Source organism: Neomonachus schauinslandi, chromosome 1, assembly GCF_002201575.2.
Source record: "Neomonachus schauinslandi chromosome 1, ASM220157v2, whole genome shotgun sequence".
Lineage (NCBI taxonomy): Eukaryota > Metazoa > Chordata > Mammalia > Carnivora > Phocidae > Neomonachus > Neomonachus schauinslandi.
The window spans coordinates 1982289-2006817 of record NC_058403.1 but is presented as its reverse complement, the minus strand read 5'-3'; the positions used below and the strand labels follow the sequence as shown (position 1 = coordinate 2006817).

Below are 24529 nucleotides of genomic sequence, written 5' to 3'. Positions count from 1 at the left end.
CCGTTTCCTGGAGGTCACGCGGAGCGGAGGTCGCCCGGGGCTGGGCAGGTCGCCCCTCGGGCCCCGGAGCCCTGCTCTTCCTGGTTCAGACACGCTACCTGGGGCCGTCGTGCTTCCCCGAACCACCGCCTCCCCTTCGGGGCCGCTCAGACGCTGCGCCCCTTCCCTGTCCCCTCCTCCATCCGGGCTGGCCGGGCTGGGAGTGGCAGACGGACCAGAAGAGCCCTTCGGGTCGAGGCCTAGGGGGGGAAGAGCGCTGGGTGGGAGCGGCGCTGGCTGGGCTTGGGGAATTTTCTTGCGCGCAGACCTGTTCTCACCCCCTCTGTGCGGGGGAAGCCAGCTTCCTGGTGGCCTGCTCCCTGGGCGGCCCCGCGGCGGGGGGCTGGCAGAGCAGGTCGGTGTGTGTCCCCGGAGCCTGGTCTCGTCCTGACTGTTGCTGTCCAGTGCCTCGGGCCTGGGGGGACTGGTGTGGCACCTCCCCTGCTCAGCCAGCGCAGCCCCATGCCTGCCCGGAACCCCGGGAGTGACCTCAAGTAGACCGGGACGCAAAGTGCTGCAGGGTTGGGCCGGGTCTGCCTCCTTGCACGTCAGGGGGTGCAGACACACTCTCTGCTTCCCTCTCCCCCCCGCCCCCGGCTCCCCATTCCCCCTTCAGAAGCAGGGAAGAGGTAGGAGGAAGAGGCCTTCAGGAGCCCAGGAGGGCAGAATCAGCCGCCGTTGGCGTGCTGCCCTGCGCAGGGGCCCTCCTGCAGCTGGTGCTGAGCCCTCTGGGCCTGGCCCTTGTTGCCTGTTGGCTGGGCAGTGGGGGCGGCCTGAAGCACAGCAGGGTGAGGGGCGCAGCCGTGGAGCGTGGCCTTGGGGAGGCATCGTCCCCGATCAGACCGTGGGAGAGGCCGGGTGTAGGTGAGGAGAGGCACATCCCCAGACTCCCTTGGTTCCTGCTGGCACAGAGCTGCCCCCCCCCGCCCCCCCACGCTGCCGTCTGCACAAGGAGACAGGAGACCTGAGGGGCTGGAGAAGGTGAAGCGGCACGCATTTAGGGACGGGTGCAAAGCCCTGTGGGTGGCATGCCCCTGCCCTCTCCTGGCGCAGACTAAGCCGAGGATGGGGGATCAGGGCGGGCGGCTGAAGGGCCTGGGAGGAAGGGGCCCTGGGCGCAAGGGAGTTGTCAGCCCGGACGGGTGGGCCAAATGAGAGCAAAGCCTGTGTGAGTTGCTGGTCTCCACGCGGCCAGCCTGGCCCTGGCTCTCACCCAGAACGGGCAGCACCTCTCGGATGCGGCTGGAGTGTGGCTGGCCCTCGCCGCCTTGCCTCATGCCCTTCTCTGCGAGTGTCCTCACTTCCCAAGAGCACGGGCGCTCTCTCTGATGTGGAGACAGGGTAACCTGGCGTCCGATGCTTGGAGCTGCCGCGGAGGGTGACTCCACACCCTTCCCAGTTCGGGGCTCAGGGCCGATGCTGGAAGGAAGATGCAGGGGCCAGCAGGTATTCCAGGGGGAGAACGGAGCCTTTCTGGTGTGTAATTCCTGAGCCCAGTCCGTGGGTGCAGGCCCTGGGCTGGCTCGCCCTCTTGCCTGCTCTGCCCCCACGATCTGGCTCCAGAGGGTGGGTTCTCAGTTTAGGGGGCCCCGTTGCCTTCCAAATAAAGGCTGAGCTCACAGGGCCCCGATGGCGCCCCGATGACACATACCCTCCGGTGCAGGTGCTGGGCTGACAGCAGCCATGGAGGGTGGGGACCTCGGGGTGCACTTTCCTTCTGGATGCAGAATTCTGCATTTGTTGGAATGCGTGAAAGCCACCAGCCTCATGGAGTAGAGGCCCAGACCTGGTGGTGGTTGGGCTGTGTCAATGTGACCCAAGCACGGCCCTTTGTAAATGGGGGAGGGGGCAGAGCATCCTCTGCGGGCTCCAGCCTCTCCTTTCCTTTTTTTTTTTAAATTTTATTTATTTGACAGAGAGAGACACAGCGAGAGAGGGAACACAAGCAGGGCGAGTGGGAGAGGGAGCCCGATGCGGGGCTGGATCCCAGGACCCTGGGATCATGACCTGAGCCGAAGGCAGACGCTTAACTGAGCCACCCAGGCGCCCCAAGCCTCCCCCTTCCTGCCCGCCGATTGAGGGAAGGCGGCGGGGGGGGGGGGGGCAGACTTGGTGCGAAAGGAAGAAGACTAGGAAAGAGTGGGACCTGCCCCCCCCCCGCCCCCGTCCCTGCAGGCGGGACTTAGCTCCCCCCCGCCGCCCCCCACCTTGTGTCGTCCCAGCCAGGCCCCCAGCCTGCAATTAAAGTTGTTCCTCCGAGCCCAGTGTTACCACATGGCCACCACTTTCTCACACATTTATTTTTCGGGGATCGGATGAGGAAAGGTCACGTGAGGAACAGCCGCGTGGCTTCAGACTGCAGTTCGGTTGCTGTGTCCGTGGCCCATTGCAGGGCCGAGGGTCGGAGGCCGAAGCTGCTCTCCTGACCCCGCCCGGGGCTTGGGGCTTGGGGCTTGGGCTGCTGCCTAGGGTTTATTTTGAGAAAGAAAAGCAGATTAAAGGACAATGAAAAGGCTCTTTTGAGAAGCAGCTTACAGTGAGGTGTGCAGGGAAAGCCAGCCCTCGGGGCCGCGTCCCCACGGCAGCTGGCCCAGTCCTGTCCTGAAATTCACGGCCGTCCCATAATATGGTCTGAACGGGGTAGCATGAGCCCGGGGGCCCTCCACTGTCTGGGGCCCCAGGCAAGCCCACCGGCGGGCTCGGGAGATGATCACGACCCCGCGGCTGGCCTGTGCAGAGGCACACACAGTGGGGGCGACCAGAGAGACCTACGTCGGACGGTGGGCCTGCGTCCCTGGCCACTGCCCTCCTGCTCCACCAGCCCCCACCTGTGCCCTGTGTCCTCACCTCCCCGGCCAGAGGTGGGGCTTGGACCTTGAGCCTGCAGTGGGCCCAGAGTGGCCTCGCCCCAAGATAGGAGAGAGTGGAGAGGCTGGGCTGGCCGGGCCTGGGCAGGGTGGGGGTGCAGGGGTGGGGCGGGGGGGCAAGGTTTGCTGCTATCTCATCTCCCTCCCCACCCCCACACACCGGCTGGCGGGTGTGTGGTGCCCTCCGGGATCCTGCCTGAACTTCATTCTCTGCAACCCCACTTCTCCCTCTTTGGGGTCGTGAGACATTTATGATTTCTTCAGCAATGGGATTCTCTTGCTAAAGTCAAGAGCGTAAGCAGCGAGTGTGGCCAGCTCCGGTCCCGCTGGCCTCTGTGCTCTGTCCCTGGGTCGTCCGCGTGCCCCTGCCCCTGGAACCCCTGGCATTGGACCTCGGCAGCAGGACCCTCGGCTGCTGGGTGGGGACAAGGAGAAGTCAGGGTCCACCCTGCCACTGCCCTTACCCGCTGGGGCTCCAGCAGGCCCCCTACCCCCCTCCGGAACCTCAGCTTCTCGTCTGTGGAGTGGGAATAGTGGCTCTCCTGGGAGCCCTGTGCCCTGAGCCTACGCATGGGAGGGGCTGTCTGCTGGGCTCCTCCTCAAGTGCTCTGTGCAGCCCTGGGCCCTGCCTTCCAGGCTGCAGACCTGGGAGACTTGTGTAACAGGGTAGAGGCCCAGAGTCCTCACGCCGGGGTCGCCAGGTGGGAGCACACACGCGGTGAGGGACCCCGGAAGCCAGTAGGCCCAGCTGGGGGTGGCCAGAGGGCAGGGGCTTGGGGTGGGGGGGTCTGCCTTCCAGGGAGAGGGCTCCCTAAGCTTGGGACAGAGCACAGGATGTGCATGTGCGCTCGCAGGCCGGGACTGGCAGGAAGGAAGGAGGAGGAGGCGGTGGTCTCTGGGGGGCACCAACACAGGGCACCTCTGCGATCTGGCCCCCAGACCCGGCGTCAGAGGATAGGACCCAGGGTGCGTGGCACTGGGGCCACTGGCCAGGGTACGTGACCTGCCCATCTGGCCGCCTGGAGGCTCGCTCACTGGGCAAGACCCCCCCCCCCATCAGCAGCAGCAGGGGGCCGCTCTGCAGGCCGCCCCGGAGGGCTTGGTTCAGCTTCACCTCGTGAGCGCCCACCGTGCCCCGGTCCCCGAGGACACGGAGAGGACCTCAAGCAGACACCTTTCTGTCTGTGGGCCGCAGTCTCAGAAGCAGCCGTGAAGAGGGGGGCTGAGGATCCTCTGGGCGTGGAGCATTTCCCACACGCTGCCCCTTCTCCTGCCCCGGGAGGGCTCATCTTTCCAGGGTAGCTGCTAGGGCCAGGGGGCTGGGGCTGGGCGGCCTGCCGGAGTCTGGTGGCTTCTGTTGGTGTGTGTGGGCTGGAGGGCAAGAGCCAGAGCCCAGCCCAGCTGCACCGCCTGAGGCTGCCGCACCCCCCGTAGATGCTGGCCGGCGGGGCACCATCCTGTCCTGCCTCACAGCGCCCTCCCTCCAGGACAGGGCGCAGGGGGCTTAGGCCTCGGGGCCAGTGGGCACTGCCCTCAGTGGGCTCCCTGAGCTGCGCCCTGCTGTCGTGGCCTGGGAGTCGACAGCAGAGCAGGAGAGGTGGGTTTGGAAGGTGCTGCCCCCGTGGGTGCCCCCTTTCTATCTTGGGCCAAGCACTCAGCTGCTCGTTCTCACCCCCCGAGGGCAGGGCCTGGCCCTGTGGGGTGGGGGGTGAGGGCTCTGCTGAGCAGCCTGTGTGGGACTGGATGCGTCCATAAAGGGTCTGGAGCGTTTGCACCCACCTGGTCCCCGGCTCAGGCCGAATGAGGCCGGGCACGGGTTCTCCTGGTTTAACCCTAGGGGCACCTTATTTCTGAATGCTCAGAAGCTGAAACAGCCCTGTAGTGGTTCACCCTGTGCCTGACCGGGCCCCCGGGGTTGACCTTGAACTCCTGGCTCGGTACCCCCTGAGATGCAGGGGACGATGGTCCCGGGTCCCGACATGTGTGCGCCTCCACTGATGGGTGTTGCCCCGCCCCCTCGCAGGTATGAACGCGGCTGTCAGAGCTGTGACGCGCATGGGCATTTACGTGGGAGCCAAAGTCTTCCTCATCTACGAGGTAAGGCGCGGGCCAGGGTCCCGGGCCCCTCCACGGCGGCTAGGCGGGCTGTGTGCTGGGGCCAGCACGTGGGGAGGAAGGACAGACCCCTGACCACCACTCATGGTTCAGAGAGCAGGGATGGGGACGTGGAGGCTGGTCAGGATGTGTTGGGTCGGGAGGCGCTGGGCCCCGGTTCTGGGGTGCAGGTGGGGAGCCCATCCTGGATGCTTGTGGGGCGGGCCATGGCCCTTGAGGTGCAGGGTGGGGGGGGGGGAGCTGTGGCCCTCAGAGGCCCAGGACCTCATCCCCACCCACTGTCCTTCCAGCCCCATCCTCCTTGGACCCCAGCCCTGCTGCACCCTTCAGCACGCACAGGGCAAATGGTGTCCAAAGTACCCATAATAACAGTGGGGGCGACAGAGCATTCTTGCTCTATCTTGTTCTGGCTGAATGCTGCCCCCTTTGCCTTGCCCCCCCAACCCCATCCCTGTTTCAGATTTGAGGCTGACCCTCCAGCCTGTGGGTTCTCACACCCACACATGGGCACCAGCTCCCACACCCTTGTGGAATGTTGCCTTGTGGTTTTTTGGCTGTTGTGTTATTTTGTTTTCACTTTTTGCATAGACTGTAGCGAATGCCAGCCAGTTCCGTTTCCCCAGCTCTCCTCCTCTGCCTGTGAGCTGTCCCTGTCCCTTCACCTTGGCCCCAGCTCAGGCCGGTCCACACGCAGCCCTTGGCTGCACGGGGATGTCTGAGTAGGTGAACCAGTGAGCAGGTGGGCAGGCCCTCCCCTCAGACCAGGCTTGCAGAGTCTCAGGAGCTGGGCAAGGGGGCGCACGCCTGGTAATGGTCTAGAACCTTCTGGGTGACAGGGGAAGAGTCTCCAGGGACTGGCTAGTTCCATGCACAGGGAGGGGTGGGTCCCGCCCGGGCTCCCTGAGTTTGTGTACTTGTGACAGGTGCGTCCTTACCTCCATGACTGTGACCTGTTTCTTCGGTTAAGCAGGGATGTTAGGGCAAGCTATTGCAACATCGTGAATGAATGCGCTTTTCACAGTCCTGACACTGGAGGGTCGGGAAGCGGGCCTGCTCATACAGAAATGGCCCAGGAGCCAACACTGGACCTCGGGGCTCAGAGGTGACGCAGGGAGCTGCCGCAGGGCTGGAGAGGGAGAAGGGTTAGGGGGAGGGTGGGGTGACACACTGTGGGTCGAGGTATGCAAAGACATTCTAGAAGTTTCCAAGGCTAGGAAAGGGCTGTGTCTGTCAGACTTTTTTTTTTTTTTAAACAGTGTTTTATTTATTTATTTATTTGAGAGAGAGAATGAGATAGAGAGAGCATGAGGGGGGGAGGGTCAGAGGGAGAAGCAGACTCCCTGCTGAGCAGGGAGCCCGATGCGGGACTCGATCCCGGGACTCCAGGATCATGACCTGAGCTGAAGGCAGTCGCTTAACCAACTGAGCCACCCAGGCGCCCTTGTCAGACTTTGACTCTAGCTGAGCTGACCGGCCACGGTCGGGTCTCCGGGGATGCTGGGTGCACAGTGGGGCCGGGGGGCCAGGCCGGCACTGTGCTTGGGCCCTGCACCCAGTCCTGGGCTTCTGTGGGCGCAGAGCTGCCTGTTCGTAGCTGCTTGCTCTGGGCGGTGTCAGCTGTGGGTTTTCAGGTCATTTTCTTGCTTTTTCTGGTGCCTGGGTGGGGGGGAGGGGCTGGCTTGTGTCCTAGTGGCAGAAAATTCCTGAGGGAGATCGGGGGAGGGGGGAGGGTCCCGACCAGACCTAAGCGGGAGAAAGCAGCCTGGTGGCCCCTCAGGCCCCCTGTGGCCCTGGCAGGGTGGGCATCTGCCCCCCCACCCCCACCACCAGGAGCCTTTGCCCTGCCTGCCCCAGGGCCTCGCCGCCCAGGCCCCTGCAGGCCCAGGTGATGGACGACAGGGTGAACTGGCCCAAGGGGAGGAGGCGGGGAGGGCTGCAGGGAGGAGGCGGCCCTGCTCCTCTCAGCGCGGTGGTGCCGTGTCTTTTTGCTGCTCATAAACGCACATGCCCTGTGTCCAGACCACATGAAGAACCCCGACAGTTAAGAAAGGGGTAGGCCACGTGATGGCAGAATGGGCAAGACGCTGGAGCCCGCCTCCTCCCAGGACCCCCGGTGGCTTCTGTCCTAGGAACTTCCAGTTAGAACCACCTGCAGGGACCGACACACCCTCGGAATGGAGACTGGGCCGCGGGGCGGCGGTGCGCAACCGACGTCCGGCCGCGTTGCCCGTTGGTGAGGAGGTGGCCACGAGCACGTGGGGCTCCATGTGGGCGTGCCGTCAGCCTGGCCACACACCCGGTGACTATGGGGCCCCTGCTCGGACACGTGTGTGTTCTTGGCAGCATGATCTGTGAGCCTCAAGCTGGAGAGCGCCCAGACGTCCATCAGCAGGGGACAGATCACAAGCCCGTGGGGCCGCGGGATGACGGTGGCTCAGGAGCGGCCACGCACCCCGGCACTGGTGGTGTGGGTCCCCCAGACGCAAAGGGCAGACACCGTGGCCGTCAGTACCCAGAGGGGGCAGGACAGCAGCTTCCTCGGCGGGAGGCTCTGGGTCAGCGGGCTGCTGGGCGCTGGGCTGCTGAGGTTTCTGGTCTCAGGGACGTGGCGTGTGGGGCTCGGGAGCTCGTCAGGCCGGCCGCCGGCGAGCCTCTGCCGTGTGTCAGCTAGTCAATAGGCTCACCAGCCCGGCAGGAGGGCTTCTGGAGGGGCCAGCTGGGCGCCCTGGGCTGCTCCCTCTGATAGCCCGAGACCGCTGGCCAAGCCTAGCTTTATGTCCCAAGGCCCCGGGCGTGGGGGAGCCTCGGCGGTCAGGACCCTGCCAGCCACATGGGGTTTGGGCGCCACGTCCCAGCGCCCTGTCCCAGTCGACGTGCCGTGGGCGCCTGGCTCACGCGGGCCCCCCTCTGGTTTCAGGGTTACGAGGGCCTCGTGGAAGGAGGCGAGAACATCAAGCAGGCCAGCTGGCTCAGCGTCTCCAACATCATCCAGCTGGTAAGGCCTCAGTGGGGCGACCCCTTGGTGCCCGTGGGCATGCCCATGCACGCACACATACACGGGCGCGCGCACACGTACAAGTACACAGGAACGCCGTCCCACAGCGGGCGGGCTCCGGGCTGACTGGCCATCGGCTGCTCCGGGGTCACGGGGACACGATGGCTCCAGGATGGCTCTGCTGCGAGATCACGCTCAGTCTTCAGCGAAGGGCGGGCAGGGAGGACAAGACCCTTTGGGAAAGGTGGGCCACGGCCTCCGAGTGGCCTCTCCCACCCTCTACCTGGTCTTCCCCTCGGTCATCGTGCTGAGCTTCCCAGTGACCGAGGCAGCAGGCAAGCTGGTGTCTCTCCCCAGCTTACAGGGGGCAGGGCCATTCAAGTGGCCGATCATCATTGGAAGGCACAGGTGGGTCAGCGGGAGCAGTCGGGGGCCAGGGCTGGACCCTGGTGCCCAGGCACGGCCAACCCCGCCGGCGCTGCCCACCCCTCCTGCCCAGGGCAGGCATTCCTGATGGACTCCACTCCCCCAGCCACCTGTGGGATAGGCCCACTTTGCCGTCCCTGCTCTGGTCTGTCCGCTGGGACGTGGCTGAGCCTCCTCCTTGGGCTTCACTAGACACCCCCCCCCCGTGCCGTGTCCTGGAATGGGGCTATGGCCTGGTCCCTCAGGCCTCAGACCCTGATCTGGCCATCTGCTCTGCTCTAACCCTGTGTCTGAGGATGGCCGTGGCCTCTCTGTTCTGGGTGAGCAGCCCTGGGGAAGGGGCTTTAGGCTGAGTACTAAGCTGGGCTGTGAAGCAGCATCGAAGGTAGGCAGGTGGAAGGGGCCGGAAAGAGCTGGTGTTTGGGGAGGAGTGGGGGGCCCAGGGCATGGAGGCAGGAGGGGACAGAGGGGCAGAGGGGGCAGGAGGGGCTCTTGGGAGGAAAGCTGAGCATCTTCAGGAGGGCCGCCGGGAGGCTCCCTGCCATCCCCTCTCCCCGGCCCCAGAGTTCACTGTGGGGGGCAGACGAGGGGGGATTTGGCCTCTGCCTCCAGGCTGGTGCTGCTCTACCAGCCCCCGTAAGTCTGGGGCCCGGGGCCCGGCCTGGCGGGTCTCACGAGCAGCGTGGCGGGACACGGGGCACTCTGCTCTCCAGGTCTGGCCGGAGCACAGCGGGCCTGCAGGCGTGTGCCGTGGCTGCGTCCTGGGGGAGCCCCGGACCCAAGCTGGCCGGGGCCGCGCTGCCGAAGGCGTGTTCCTCTTGTGGCGGCTCAGGGAGCTCCCTGCGCTGGTGGCCTGGTGGCCGGCCTGTGCGCGCGTGCGCGCGTGTTATGGGTTTCAGAGCCTCCTCTCTCTACCACCTTGTTTGAACTTCTGAGCCTGGCATGGGGGCATTCTTCTCCTCACTGTAAGTGCGAGGAGGACCCCGGAGCTGGGGCACCTGCCCAGGCTTCCAGAGAAGCCCCTGGACTCCTCCCTCCCTCCCTCTCTCTGTCGGTTCTGCGAGGCCCACCAGCCCCTCGCTGCGCAGTGCCGGGGTCCCCCTGGTGCGCCCGCGTACCCCAAGGCTGCCGTCTCGTCTATGCAGGGCGGCACCATCATCGGCAGCGCCCGCTGCAAGGCCTTCACCACTCGGGAGGGACGCCTGGCGGCGGCCTACAACCTCGTGCAACGTGGCATCACCAACCTGTGTGTCATCGGCGGGGACGGCAGCCTCACGGGCGCCAACATCTTCCGAAGCGAGTGGGGCGGCCTGTTGGAGGAGCTGGTGGGGGCAGGTGGGTCGGGGGCCTGGCACGCAGCGGCTGGGGCGGCAGGAACGGGCAGGACGAGGTCACGGGCACGTGAGGACGCGGGGTGCATCTGCCTGCTGGCTGGGAGGAGAGGGCCTGGCCCGGCCCAAGGTCAGGGCATCCCTGGCTGTCTCCCAGAGCGCCAGGTGGCTTCGGCCAGTCGTGAGACGTCAGTGTTTGGGGGCGCAGTGTCAGGGCCCCCCGGTAGCATCCGTGCTCCTGGTGGTGGGCGGCAGTCCCGGGGGCCATCCTGTGCTGTGTGGACACGTCCTGTCTGTAAGTGATTCCCGGACGTGGGTTACACACCTTGTCACAGTTTGAGGTTGGAAAGCGGCGTCTGGGAGTTGCGTTCAGTCCTTGTGGGGCCCCAGAGAGGGGAAAGAGGGGTGCACTCTCCCAGGCTGCCCGGGAGGTCTCTCGGGCTCAGCCTCTGCTTCAGCCGCCCCACCCCTGCTGCAGGACCCCGGCACTGGGCGGGGGGCTCTGAGCCTGGGACCTGCTGGGGCCCCACAGCCTGGGGGCTGGGGCGGGGCCTCAGGGCTGGCTCCTCGCCCAGGCAAGATCTCGGAGAGCACCGCGCGGACGTACTCGCACCTGAGCATCGTGGGCCTGGTGGGTTCCATCGACAATGACTTCTGCGGCACCGACATGACCATCGGCACCGACTCGGCCCTGCACCGCATCATGGAGGTCATTGACGCCATCACCACCACCGCCCAGAGGTGAGCGGGCCCCCCCGCCCCCCCACGACCGGGCAAGCCTGGGATCCTGCCTTCCAGCCCGGGGCTGAGGCTGCTGCTCTGCAGGGTCAGCAGGGGCCCCAGCTTTGTACGCGGTCTTTGTTAGGCTGCCCGCCAGCCCCGGGGCAGGGGTGCACCCCTCGGGGCGCTCAGACTCCTGGCCAGGGATGGCCAGGCCCAGCGAGTGGCCCTCCGCCGTGGGAGCAGCTCTGTGGAAACCGGCCCAAAGGCTGGGGGTGAACCCAAGGCAGAGGTGGCCTTTCGTGCAGACACCCGGCTGCCCTGGCAGTGGGGTGGGCTGTCTGTGCTTGGGCAGCTCCTGAGTCTGCTGGGTCGCCGGGACACTTCCGGGGCAGGGCTGGGGCCGTGGGCGGCGTGGCCGTGGGCTGCGTGGCACCGCTCCCATGCCCTGAGGCTATTTCTGCTGGGCTGGGCCGGGCTGTGCAGACAGCTCACCGGGGTGCGGACTGACAGATTCTACCATTCCCTGTCCACAGCCACCAGAGGACCTTCGTGCTGGAGGTGATGGGACGGCATTGCGGGTACGGGGGGCTGCCCTGGTCAGTGGGGGGAGGGGCTATTGGGGAGCCGGAGTGGGGGTGTTGGCACCTCCACGGTGCCTGGAATGGGGCAGGTGCTGACTTGACGCCGTAGGAATGAGAGTTCGGGGCGTGGCGAGTCCCGGTTTTGGGGCTGGATGTGGCTCAGAGCCGTACCTCCCCCGTGACCCGGGGTTCGGACCGTGGCGCCGGGCTGCACCCTGCCGCCCACTGTAGCACCTAACCCTGTTCTTCCAGGTACCTGGCCCTGGTGTCCGCCCTGGCCTCGGGGGCCGACTGGCTGTTCATCCCTGAGGCACCCCCCGAGGATGGCTGGGAGAACTTCATGTGTGAGAGGCTGGGTGAGGTGAGTGGGGACGGTCTTCTCCCGGAGGTTCCTGCTGCGAGCCGCCCAGACGGCACAGAGACAGGTGTCCCCCAGGGTGCGTCCTTGGGTGAAGGAGGCCGGCACTCAGGACAGTGCCCCGGGCTCAGCTCCTCGTGGTCAGTGCTGACTTGGGGAGGGGGCAGGAGCGGGTCACGGTCATGCTGGCTTCCTGGGGGCCGTGGCCACTGAGCCTGAGCCAAGCTTGAAGATGGTGGATGGGACATGGGGCAGTGACCCCAGCAGATGAGGCACCAAGTGGGCCGTGGAGGCGGGAGGGGATGGAGAGGCAGCTGGGGGCTGAGGCCTTGTCCGGGGGACGAGCGGAGTGTTTGGGACGCAGCTCTGGCCCCTCAGGATGGAGTCGGGGTGCTGATGCGGAACGGGCAGATGCTCTGCCCTGGGGACCCCCAAGATGCGCCAGCCAGCACAGGTTGGCCCTTTGGCCAGGGCAGGGCTCAGCGGTGGACAGGAGGGCCCTGAGGTAGGGAGGGGGGCCTTCAGATCAAGGGGCTGTGGTCTGGATTTGAGGCGGGGGGGCCCTGAGATTGAGCCCCGAAGTTCACACTCAGGCTCAGCCTGCGTCCCCAGCGTGAGCACCGAGGCCGCCCAGGGGCTTGCCCCTTTCTTCAGTTTTGAAGCCCTGGGAGGTCAGCATGCAGGCCCTCTGTCCTCTGAGGGACAGGTGGGTGGGCCCGGGGCTGGCGCTCAGTGTCCCTGTCCCCATGGGATGGTGGCAGCATCAGTCCCATCCACTGCCCATGCTGCCCACCGGCCCCTTGTGTTACATCTCTGCCCAGGCTCAGCGAGGCCAAGGGCAGGGCCACGTGAAGCCCAGCGGGTGGGGCTGGCCAGAGGCCCATGTTCTGTCCGTGGGTGGAGTTCTTTCCTTCAGCAGGGGCCCCGTGGCCTTGACCATGTGGAGCGGGGCTCGGTAGCACGGTCCCTGGTCGACCTCGGCCTTGGCTCACTCGCTGCGAACGTGGGGCCGGGCCTTTCTGGAAGGGTCTTTCCTGCTCTGTGAGACCTCGGGCCCTCCCGCAGCTTCCCCGAGCCTCCGATTCCCCACCTGTGAGGTACAGATATTATCCCCTCTCTGCCCCCTCCCCCCGGCTCTTCTGCTCCACCTGCTGCCCTGTCTCTGCCTGTCCCAGCTCACCTGCACCAGTGTCACCTCCTCCACTCCCACTTCTGCCTCCCTTGCACTGGGGCTCACAGGAGCTGCTCTGGCCATCTTCCCCTCTGAGGCTCTTTGGATGCTGTGGGGCAGACGGGGGGCTTGTGGGCCAGAGTGAATGTTTTGAATGTACTTGAAGAAATGAAGGCTTGGGAAGGGCTTTCCCCAGAGAGCTCGGTGCCGCCTTCGACCCTCCACGGCCTGGGGAGGGGAGGGGCTCTCGCTCCAGGAAGCCCTGGCTGGGGGCTGGCACCGTGAGGTCTCCCATTCTAAGGATAAGGAAACTGAGGCTTGGAGGTGACCTCAGGGTCCCAGGTTAGCTGCTGGCAGGATTGGCTGCGAGGCCTAAGTCGAGGGCCCCTCTGCCCTGCATCCCGGCCGGCAGCCTGAGTCCTGGGGAGGCTGCCGCGCCGCGTGGCTTCCTGTCGTGACTGCTTTCCCGGGAGCACCTGCGCCGAACCCCCGCTGTGCCGTCTGCCTGGTTCCCAGCTCTGAGGGCGCCCACTCGCCGGCGCTCCTGCAGCCCCTCCCCACCCCCTCATCTCAGTCCACCCCTCATCCCTGCTGTGTGGGCTGCGGGCCCCTGGGCGTGGACCCTGGGGAAGGCGCAGATTGCAGTGTCGGGGGCAGGCGTCTGCAGGCTGGCCGCTGAGCCCGGGGCCTCTCTGACCTAGACTCGGAGCAGGGGGTCCCGACTGAACATCATCATCATCGCCGAGGGCGCCATTGACCGCAACGGGAAGCCCATCTCCTCCCGCTACGTGAAGGACGTGAGTTCTGAGGAGGGGGTTGGGTCACACAGGATGGGTGGGGCCTCCGTGGGGGCGGACACCCCTTTATCTCCAGTCCCCAAGTGCTCCTGCTGGGGCCCATGGACACCAGGCTCCTGGAGGGTGCTTCCTCGTTCCCGACGATAGCCAGATGTAGGGTGGGCATGCCGGGGGGCTCCCTGAGAAGGCTGGCCCCAGAGGCCGAGCTGGGCCCCACATCAGTTGGGAGCCACCCATCCCCCGGCTTCTAGTCTTTGTTCAGAACATGTTCCCTGCAGGGCAGGCCCAACCCCCATCCCAGAGGCCGAGTCGAGGCCCCAAAAATATCCCCATGCCAGGGCCCCGCCCCTGCTGGCCCCTCAGTGACAGTGACCCCCACCCAGTGCAGGACTCACAGCGGTGGGGAGTCCTTCCTTGTGACCTCCACCCACCTGCTGCCCTCCACCCCAGGGCCCTGGGCCCCCATCCACCTGCTAGGGCACAGCCCTGGGAGCCTCTGTGCCCCCTTTCTTTGGCCGCCCAGCCTCTGTGTCCCCGGTCAGGATCCAGTCCATCCGCTGAGTCTGCACTGACGGCCCAGAGCCACAGGCCTGGTGGAGCCTGACGAGGGGCTGAACCAGGACCACAGGCTGCAGGGACGCTGCCATGCACACCCACACAGGGAAATGCCCACACTCACGTACTGTGGGCATGAGTCCTGGGCTGGCTCTGCAGGCCCGGGGGGGCTCACACCCCAGCATCCCTGAGGATGGGGAGTGGTGAGGACCAGGGTTAGGGGCCCGTGGGGTGGCCACTGAACCCAAGGACCCCCCGACTCTCTCCCAATGAGCAGTTGGTGGTCCAGAGGCTGGGCTTCGACACGCGTGTGACTGTGCTGGGCCACGTGCAGAGGGGAGGGACCCCTTCGGCATTCGACCGCATCCTGGTAGGTGGGGCCCTGCTCTGGCCCTGGGTGTGCACGCGTGGGTGAGTGTGGTGTGCATTTCCTCGCCGCTGCTGCCCTCGTAGATGAGACTGATGTGTGGCTCCTCCGTTTCTCTGGTGGGCAATGTGGGGCTAGGGTCCTGTGTCTGGACAGCACCCATCCCCGCCCCACACCTCAGCAACCTAGGCTCCCAGCCCTCCGGCGATGGCTTTGGCAGGAAAGGAGGGGGTGCACAGAGGACAAGGCGCACGGCTCAGCCCTTCCAGGGTCTGACGTCTGGTGGTTCTGAGTCCGGCACCACAGCCCTTAGGGTCTGGGGGAGGCCCTGGGGATGCAGAGGCCTGGATTGTGGCCTGAGCGCCACCACTGTCCTGATCACTGCTGGGTCCCTCCTGGTCCTCTGCCACGTGGGAATCCCGTGCCACCAAATGGGGACAGGGTCTGGGGGCCCGGAAAGGCCCAATGGGTGGTAAAGTGCCCACCCACGAGGGCTGGTCACCCTGGGCCTGGGGCCTGCGGTGAGATGCACCTGCCTTCCCCAGGAGGCCCCGGCGTGCTGCCCCCCGCCCCAGTCCCACACGGAGCAGCAGGGACACTGACCCACCTGGCTGGGCGCTTTCTGCCCCCTACGTGAGGCTGCCGGGGTGCGCTCAGGAGAGCCTCCCGAGGGTCCCGGGGCAGCAGGGCCGAGCACTGTCCTGCCACTGAGCCTGGGGGGCAGAGATGTGTGGGGACGGCTTGGGTCTCCCCTCCCTGCAGGAGAACAGACTGGGCTGCCAGTCTGTGGAAGCTGGCGGAAGACACGAGATGCCCGGGTCAGGGACCAAGGACAGCTAGAGCAGCGGCATTTTGTGCTGGTCCTGAGCCCCGTGCCCACGGGCCACACCTGCACACGGTGGATGGCTCCGCTGGCGAGGAGCCTGAGCTCAGGGACCCCAGATGCCCCTAATGAGCGTCCGTGCCATGCTCCTGAGCGGCACAGGAACGGTCTTCCCTGGGTGCTCCTGATGCAGAGCTGAGCCGTCGGTGCCTCGCTCGCAACGTGCAGAAAGCCTTGGAGCCCGGGAGCATCGTCCGGGGGTGCGGCCGGAGGCCGGGTGGCACCCACCTGACCTCACGGGGCAGGCCACAGTGACCGCAGGCCTTGCTTTCTTGAGCACGGGCTGGACCGTTGGCCGTGCCGGGATCCGCATGTGCGATTTGTCCCCAAGGAGGGCCGTTCCCGCATGTTTCAGCTCGCCTGGCCCGCCAGCCCGTGTCCACCGTCGGCTCGTGCACGAGGACCGCTGTGACATGGGCCCAAGCGAGGAGCCTCGTCATAGCGGAAAGAGCCCTGGGGACGGGCTCCGGCTTCCACCTGTGCTGTCAGGCGGTGACTCGCTGGGGATGAGCCTCCCTCACGGGGCTCTCGTGGACGGTGGTCATAGGTCATTTCTGGTGCCACCTGTTCTAGGAGCTTCGGCCAGTGTGTGTGCGTGTTGGGGGCGGGGGACGAAGGTGAGGGTGAAGGGACATCGGGTGCATGGTGTGGGGCCAGCTCAGCGTGGCCCCAGAGCCGAGAAGGGTCATGTGCACGTGGCTTGGTGGGGGGGCGCACCTGCTTGAGACCCGCCTGCCCCTCTCCCCGCTCAGAGCAGCAAGATGGGCATGGAGGCGGTCATGGCGCTGCTGGAAGCCACACCAGACACGCAGGCCTGCGTGGTCAGCCTCTCGGGGAACCAGTCGGTGCGGCTGCCCCTCATGGAGTGTGTGCAGGTGGTAAGTGCTCGCCCGCCCAGGGTGGGCCAGGTGGGGGCTCCTGAGAGAGACGCCCCTGCTCTGCGCTGCCGGCCCCCTTCCCTACAGGCCCACCCGTCTGTGCCTCCAGGCCTCTCGGGGCCCCACCCAGCAGACCTGCTGCACAGGCCCGTCTGCCTTCCCCAGGAGGCCCTGTGTGGTGTCCCCCCAAGTCCCACAGGAGCAGCAGGGACACCGCCCCACCCGGCTGGGCGCTTTCTGCCCCCCGACACGCGCGGGGTCCTGCTGCTCTTTTGTTACCTGTCGTGGCCTCAGGGCATCGGAGGCCTGCAGTCCTCTGGGTTGGAGAGGGAGGTGCGAGCATGTCCCCGAGGTGGGACGAGCCCCGAGAGAGGGGTGGGAGCTGCAGAGAGCCGGGGCAGCCAGGTCGCGGAGCTTCCTGGAGCCGTTGGCCCTGGACTGACCTTCCAGGCTGGGCAGGGTGGGGTGTCTGGGGCAGGATGGGAGGCAGGGGGACGAGTAGGTGGCCAGAGCCCCTGTGTGGACTCAGCAGGCGCGGGGGGACATTCAGGGACGCCGGGGCAGAGGGACTGGGGACACGCCCTGGCTCTGCAGGCATCAGGGGGTGTGGAGGTTTGGCCTCCCTGATACTTCCCCTGGAAGGCCTCTGGCCTGACTGCTGCTGACTGCTGCCGGCCCTGCTTCTACTCTGGTGCCGAGGCCCTGGCGGGGCCCCGTGGAGCTGAGGAGGAGCGGGCCCTGCGGGGAAGACCTGGTGGCCGCCTGGTCTCAGCCAGCCCTCCCGGCTGCTGGCCTTGGCAGTGACCACGGCCCGGCAGGCCCACCGAGTCGGCGGCCACTGTGAGCATGCACCAGGCCTCCTCCAGCCTGTTTCTTGTTTCCGTTAAGACGAAGGAGGTGCAGAAGGCGATGGATGAGAAGAGGTTCGAGGAGGCCATCCAGCTCCGCGGCAGGTGAGGGCCTCCCGGGGCCTGGAGCCGCAGCGGCCGTGTGGGTGGTGGGCCCACTGCAGACCCTGCGTGGCTCGCACACGGCTGTGCCCTGAGGCCCATGCCGCTGAGTGGGAGTGGAACGGCAGGAGCGGGGGCTCAGCAGTCCCTGCGACTGGAAGCCGGCAGGCTGTGGGGTGGACCGGAGCTGCCGTGCTGGGCAGAGGGGAGAGGGCGGCCGGGTGGGGTCTGGGGGGTCGTCCACAGAAGGAAGCGGCGGAGGCAGGCCTGGAGGGGCCCGGGGGACGCGCTTTGCTGAGCGGGGCGTGTGGGCCACGCGTTCTGCGGGGCCGTTTTGCCTGCCCCCAGCCAGCGCTTAGGGTGGGGTAGCGGGCCGCTTCTTCGTGGCTGAGTGGGGTGGCCGTGGCTGTGGGCTGCATGATGCACGACGGCTTCCTTTCCAGGAGCTTTGAGAACAACTGGAACATTTACAAGCTGCTTGCACACCAGAAGCTCTCCAAAGAGAAGGTGAGGTGGTGTGAGCCGCAGGCCCCTCGGTCACTGTCACCTTGGCGGCCGCGGCTGAGCCCGCCCCCGCTGCCAGGGTCTGCCCCTGTCTGCCCGCCCGCGGGGTCGGGGCCTGCCCAGGAAGCAGGGAGCTCCGAGCTGGCCCGGGGAGCCCGTGGACCCTCCCTCCCGTCGGAGGTCTGAGCCGTGAGCTGAGAGGCGCGGCTACTGCTTGACCAGCAGGTCCTGGGCCTGGACGTGACCCTGGCCACTTGCTTTGCCAACAGCTGAAGGACATTAAGTCAGGCCCACAGGTGTAGGTCAGGACAGGAGAAATCTAGCGCTTATGAAAGGTTCTAAAATAGCTAAAAGCCTCATGAAATGGGCTTTCCTCAAAGTAAGGACGACAGCAGGACTTGTTTCTGAAACCCCGGGGACGAGGAAAGGGTCCCGTTGAGACCATCCCGGACAGTGGGGTCCTGGCCCCGGCTCATCCCAGGAGCTAGTCAGGGATGGGCCGCACCCCCGGTCCAGTGGCATGGTCTCCCCGTCTGGGACTGTGGCGGTGTGACCGCGTCCGGGGCGGCAGGGCTACGTTCCCAGGACCCGCTAGAACCACGCTACCTGGCAGAGCCACTGGCTGGCCACGTGTGGCCACGGAGTGCTCAGGACGCAGCTCTCCAGCGAGGGGGGCTGTGTGTGCCCAGCACGCGCCGGGCTCTGGGCACGGTCTGGAAAGCTGATGTGAGAGCCTGTTGGGAGTCTCTCACGTTGATTCCAGGTTGAGGTGATACTTAGTTCGTCAGGTTAAACCAACCCTGTTACTAAAATAGGGTCACCTGCTTCTTTGCACTTGATTAACGTGGCTCCTAGAAAACTTCCGTGACCTCCGTGGCCCCCTTCGCTATGCATCCGTGCTGCTTGCCAAGTGCATGGGGCACTGGCTGCCTGAGCCCAGAGTGTGGTGTGATTGCTGGAAGCTTCCAGACAGGCACTGACTCTGGCCCGCACCCACACCACTGCCCCCACCAGCCGCGCTTGGCTGGGTGCCACCAAAGTCCCGCTGACGCCTTTGGCTGAGGCCCTGGCGGGTCACGAGCCGGGCTTGCACCATGGCTCGTCTGGGTCTTGGCCAGACACTCGTGGCGTCGTAGGGCAGACGAATGTCATTCCCAGGGGTGTCCACTCGGAAATGTGCAGGCGGCCACGAGACCCCGGGCCCGGTTCCGGAGGCCACACTCTCGCTGACTTCAGCCTGGGTCTGCTGGTTCCTCCCCGGCCCCGTGCTCACCTTCCTGTCCCCTTTCCTTCTCTGAAGACCAACTTCTCCCTGGCCATCCTGAACGTGGGCGCCCCGGCGGCTGGCATGAACGCGGCGGTTCGCTCAGCTGTGCGGTCCGGCATCTCCCAGGGCCACACGGTGTACGTCGTGCACGATGGCTTCGAAGGCCTGGCCAAGGGTCAGGTGGGTGCGGGCAGCGGGGACGCGGCCCAGCTCCTGCCGTGGTGGCCCATGTGTGTCATTGTGTGAGCCACCCCCAGCTTGCTCACAGCGGACAAGGACCAGGGGGCTCATGGGACAAAGTCACAGGCGATGGCCCAGCTCAGGTCCACAAAGAAGGGGGATAACAGGCTCTCTGGAGAGGGGTTAGCTCCCCTGGCGGGGGGCCCGGGACCGTGCTCTGACCTGCAGTGTGCCACTCAGTGCCTGGCGCCACTTCTGTCCCCTCTCAGATGGGGACACCTGTCACCTGAGGAAGAACGGGTGAGTGCCCCCGGCCTGTCCCCCTGAGGCTGCACGCCCCCCTCCCCTGCAGGTACAAGAAGTGAGTTGGCATGACGTGGCCGGCTGGCTGGGCCGTGGCGGCTCCATGCTGGGGACCAAGAGGTGAGCTGCTGGCCGAGGGCCCGGGCTTCCTGGCCACCGTGGGCAGTGGGGGGCGGGAAACCCAGGGAGCAGGCTCAGGAGTGGTGGGGGCTGCAAGGGGACTCCTGCCCCGTGGCCGGGGACTGGGTCCCCACTTCTAGCTGGTGGCCTGCCTGGAGCGGGCTGCAGACCCTCCTGCCTGCCCCTTTGTGGCCGAGAGCGCCCCGCGGTCACCTGTGCCGGGGAAAGCTGCCTGGGAGGACCCACGCCGGCAGAGAGCATCCTCTCGGGCAGGGAGTGGGCTCCCGGGCGGCAGGAAGCATGCGCCCCGTCCCGCGCCGGTCCTCGGGACTCCGTGTCCCCCCGGCGCTGAGCCTCTGCCTCGGTCTCTAAACGGGCGTCACAGCACCATGTCCAGGGCCTGCCGTCCCCTGCGGTCAGCTGCCGTGTGGATGCAGGTCCTGGTAGCCTGGTGTGCTGCACCATGTTCGTCTGATGTGTGTCCCCTGCAGGACGCTGCCCAAGAGCTACATGGAGAAGATAGTGGAAAACGTCCGTACCCACAACATCCACGCCCTGCTGGTCATCGGTGGCTTTGAGGTGAGGGCCACTGCTGGGTGCAGGGAAGTCCATGGGCCACAGCCGGACTCCTGGGGGCCACGGGGTCCAGTGTAGGCTTCACAAAGTTTAAATTGGTGCCGGCAACTGGGCGCTGGTGAGGGGGGTGGGGGCAGGGGGACGGAGGGGAGAGGCGGGGAGGTGCAGCAGCTCCTGGTGGGGGTGGGCAGCCTGGCGCGGCGAGCCCCATGACCTCGTCCGTCCCCTCACGGCTGTGGCCCGACCCGCCTGTGAGGTGGGGTCCCTCGTGCAGCTCCCGGGCGGAGGTCTGAGCACCTCAGCCCGCGCTGGGTGACACTGGCGCTCAGCCAGCCCCCGTAAATGATACTTCCCGTTCTTGCCCTTTCCCAGAGGGGCCCTAGCCCCCTGCCGCCTGCACCACGGGGTTGGGTCACAGCAAGGCGGGCAGGCCTCCTTCCTGTCCTCCTCGGAGTCCGGCTTCGCTGGCTGACGGCCGCGGGGCCGGCTGCGTGGGGTCCGCCAGGTCGCGGCCCTGGGGGTGGGAGCAGCTGGGTCCCGGCACCCCGCCCCAGGCACACGGCGGGTCAGCTGGGGAGGCGGGCCGAGGACGCCTGGCCTGGGAGCCCACTTTCGCCTCGCCCTGCCTCCTCCCGGCCCCACTGGCCTCGCGGGCGGCCCTGAGCCCCTGCCCGCCCGTGTGCCCACAGGCCTACGAGGGGGTGCTGCAGCTGGTCGAGGCACGCGGGCGCTACGAGGAACTCTGCATCGTCATGTGCGTCATCCCAGCCACCATCAGCAACAACGTACCAGGCACCGACTTCAGCCTGGGCTCGGACACCGCTGTCAACGCCGCCATGGAGGTGGGACGCCAGGCCCCGTGCGCGCTCAGGCAGGACGCGGGTGGGCGTGGGGCGGGCTCCCGGGGGGCTGCCGCGGGGAGGGAGGCCGCCTGGGTGTCAGGCAGGGCTGTGGCTCTGGGTCCTGTGGCACGAGGCCCTGGGCTGTCAGGGCCAGAACTGACCGAGCGGGGCTGATGCCCGTGTGGGCCGTGGGCCACGGTCCCGTCCAGTGAACAGCCGCACGTGGACCAGCTGCGCGTGGACGCGGGAGAGCCCAGGCCCCCGGCTGGGACGTGGGAGGGTGGTGCCCGCCTGGGGCCCCGTGGGGGCCTCCCCATGGCTCTCCCACCGCACCTTTGACCGCCCGTGAGCCCACTGCCCCCAAGGGGTCAGCAGTTGCGTGTGTGGGGGCCTCGGGCCGACCCGAGCAGCTTCTGCGTGATGCTAGAGAAGGGAGAAAATCCATATAGAACAAACGAGACTACAGGAGCCCCCCAGTCTGCCGACCTGGAGACCCCATGATCTCACACCCCCACCCCTACCACCTCACCGGCTGTGGGCCGCCACAGCTCCTCGCGGGCTCTGGGCCTCTGCCGCTCACCGGCACCAAACACCGTCCTGTTTTCTTGGCCTCCACGATGGGAAGAATGCTCTGATCGCTGGTGAAATTGAACTTTTTTCTCTGTTTATTGCCCTTTTGAGGATTTTATGGAAAGTTACCTTTTTCTATTTTTTTGCCCATTTTTCTCTTAGTGAGTTTTTTATTTGTAAGTGCTCTTTACAGACAGAAGTAGGATATTGATCCTTTGGCAAACACTGGAGCAGTTTTCTCGACTTTGCTGGTTGTCTCTTACTTGGGATTTAACCTCATGGTTCAGACCCCAGTAACCTACCGGTCTCATTTTTCTTTTCTCAGTTCTTTAATGTTATAATTTCTCTTTCAAACTCTGACCCTTTTGGGTTAGAACTGTCCGGCGTCACTTCATTGTTGGCATCTGCAGAATGTGGACTTCATGTCACCTGGTCCCCTGTTCCCACGACCCCACGGTCCCACTGACAGATGAGAAAATGAAGGCCCAGTGTTTCCCTGGCCCAACATCAGAGCCTCTTAGCCCCGTCCCTGGCCTGCACCCAGTAGGTGCTGCTGACGTGTCCTGTGCCCCGGGCGCAGTGACCCCAGTTGAGGACCCTGCTTCACAGGGCCCTGTGGGGAGCGCGTGGGGAGGGCTGTGACTCCCTAGGCATGGCGGGGCACGGGGCTGTCCTGGCCTCCGCCCCCTCCACAGTCCACTCCAGGGAGAGTCCTGGGTCCCCGGGCACCGGTGGCTCCCCTGGCCCACGGGGAAGGCCCTGACTGCCCCCGTCCCCCAGAGCTGTGACCGCATCAAGCAGTCGGCTTCGGGGACCAAGCGCCGTGTGTTCATCGTGGAGACCATGGGGGGCTACTGCGGCTACCTGGCCACGGTGACGGGCATCGCGGTGGGCGCCGACGCCGCCTACGTCTTTGAGGACCCTTTCAACATCCAAGACTTGAAAGTGAGCTGAGCCCCGAGCCCGTCTCCCGCTGCAGACCCCCCGGCAGGGCTGAGTGGGGTCCCCTCTTAAGGCGCACGCAGTCCCCCCCACCCTGTGTCTGCGTTTCGGCCGCCATGGTCTCCTGGCCCGGCCCCCTCAGTGGGGCCCTGCCACCACCAGCTGCAGCCCGCAGGCCTCCCCACGGCCCCCGGGGCACCCCGGCTCCAGGGTGGGCCGGCCTGGGGGATTCCTGCCGACTCCCGGCTCACCCTGCCTTTCTCCCGCGCCCTCAGGCCAACGTGGAGCACATGACGGAGAAGATGAAGACCGACATCCAGAGGGGCCTCGTGCTCCGGTGAGGCTGCCGGAGGTGGGCCGGGCGGGAGGGGGTCTGCCTGAGCCACGGTGGGGCTTCGGGACGCAGGCTGCGGGCCGGGGCTGCTGTGGAGGGGCAGCTGGGCAGAGCCGGGCCGACGGGCCTGTCCAGGGGCCCCGTGCCCTCTCCCAGAACTGGCCTGTGGCTCGGCCCGGCGGGGGCTCGGTGTCTGGGACGAGAGCCCAGCCGGCTGCCACGTAACGCAGGCCCGGCCCTCCTTCCAGAAACGAGAAGTGCCACGAACACTACACCACGGAGTTTCTGTATAATTTGTACTCCTCTGAGGGGAAGGGCGTGTTTGACTGCAGGACCAACGTCCTGGGGCACCTGCAGCAGGTATGGGCGGGGGCGGGTGCTGGCCTCTGCCCCCGTCTGCGCCTGGGCTGCGGGGTCGGGAGGCTCTGGCAGGATGCGGGCCCTTCCCTGTGCACCCGGCCACATGCTCCTCATCCCTCAGCGCAGGTGCGGAGGGCGAGGCCCGGCCCCCTCCGTGCTTGGCCTCCTGTGGGCCTGCAGGGAGCCTGAGCTGTGTGGTTTCCCAGCCCACGGAGCGAGGGCTCCCCTCCCTGGGGGAGTCTGTGCTTGCTGGTGGTGGGCCGCGCCTGCCCGATGGGGGGCCCACGGAGGCCACCCGACTGGATGAGCAGGCAGCCCACCCGCCAGCCTCTGGAGGTGGTTCTCCAGCCGGATTTGGGGTGGAGAAAGAGGGAACAGACCGGAAATACAGGGGGGTGGGAGGGCACGGGGTGTCAGAAGCTGCCCGGGAGGGGGGCTTCCCTGAGGTCACGGTGGGGCCAGGCTGCTGGGCTCCTGGAGCGCCCACCTGCCTCCTCCCGCGCTGCGTTTCCAGGGCGGTGCTCCGACCCCCTTTGACCGGAATTACGGGACCAAGCTCGGGGTGAAGGCCATGCTCTGGATGTCGGAGAAGCTGCGGGCGGTCTACCGTAATGGTGCGTGTCAGGATGGGGTGGTGGCCCTGGGCCTGACCTTGCCCTCTGCCAGGGCCCAGGGTTCAGGGCTGCCAACGAGAGTCTGTGCCCACAGGACGAGTGTTTGCCAACGCCCCCGATTCGGCCTGCGTGATCGGCCTGCAGAAGAAGGCGGTGGCCTTCAGCCCCGTCACCGAGCTCAAGAAGGACACGGACTTTGAGTGAGTGCCTCTGAAGAGCGCGCTGGACCGCCCGTCCCCATGCCCCGGGCCACCCCCGCACCTCCCTCGCCCAGCCGGCCTGTGCCGAGCCCGTCCTGGGGGCAGACGCGGGAGGGACGGCCCTGATGCCGCCGTGGGGCTGTCCCCGGGGGGCTGCCCCTGAGCCCCGATCCCGCCCCGCCACAGGCACCGCATGCCCCGGGAGCAGTGGTGGCTGAACCTGCGGCTCATGCTGAAGATGCTGGCGCATTACCGCATCAGCATGGCCGACTACGTGTCCGGGGAGCTGGAGCACGTCACCCGCCGGAGCCTCAGCATCGACAAGGGCTTCTGAAGCCGCGGCCGCACCTGCCTCTCCTGGCCCCCCCCCTCCCTCCCCGGAGTCTGCGGGCGGGCCGGTGGGGGCGGGCAGGGCTGCGGCCCTCTCGGTCTGGCTCCAGGGCGCTCGCGGCCCTGGGTGCACCCACGCCGCCCGCTGGGCTCTCCTACAACATGGAGCCCCCCGGACACCCACCTTCTGATCCGGGGGCTTGGGGGCACCTGTGTGGGGATGCTGTTCCCTGTGGGCCTCGCCACGCCCGCTTCTGTGCACACTGGCCACCGTGCAGCATGGAGCTTGCCACCTTTTCTAGAAATAAAATCACCCCGACTGTGGAGTGTGGCCAGTCTCTGGACAGCAGG

The 24529-nt window shown here is 66.5% G+C and overlaps 1 protein-coding gene across 1 annotated transcript in view; it reads left to right on the top strand.

Annotated features, from left to right (window-relative positions):
• The window catches only part of PFKL (phosphofructokinase, liver type), a 25265-nt gene extending 768 nt beyond the window's left edge, over window positions 1-24497 (top strand). The window contains exons 2-22 of the mRNA XM_044919313.1: window positions 4928-5003; window positions 7939-8016; window positions 9588-9777; window positions 10349-10514; window positions 11030-11074; window positions 11330-11438; window positions 13308-13403; window positions 14236-14328; window positions 15961-16086; window positions 16975-17039; window positions 17480-17543; window positions 18841-18987; window positions 19340-19410; window positions 19902-19989; window positions 20676-20828; window positions 22179-22343; window positions 22616-22677; window positions 22923-23034; window positions 23549-23648; window positions 23743-23848; window positions 24035-24497. Of these exons, the coding sequence (XP_044775248.1) occupies window positions 4928-5003; window positions 7939-8016; window positions 9588-9777; window positions 10349-10514; window positions 11030-11074; window positions 11330-11438; window positions 13308-13403; window positions 14236-14328; window positions 15961-16086; window positions 16975-17039; window positions 17480-17543; window positions 18841-18987; window positions 19340-19410; window positions 19902-19989; window positions 20676-20828; window positions 22179-22343; window positions 22616-22677; window positions 22923-23034; window positions 23549-23648; window positions 23743-23848; window positions 24035-24182 (2260 nt within the window). The 3' untranslated portion in view covers window positions 24183-24497. The remainder of the gene's footprint in view (window positions 1-4927; window positions 5004-7938; window positions 8017-9587; window positions 9778-10348; window positions 10515-11029; window positions 11075-11329; window positions 11439-13307; window positions 13404-14235; window positions 14329-15960; window positions 16087-16974; window positions 17040-17479; window positions 17544-18840; window positions 18988-19339; window positions 19411-19901; window positions 19990-20675; window positions 20829-22178; window positions 22344-22615; window positions 22678-22922; window positions 23035-23548; window positions 23649-23742; window positions 23849-24034) is intronic.
• The last annotated feature ends 32 nt before the right edge of the window (window positions 24498-24529 follow it).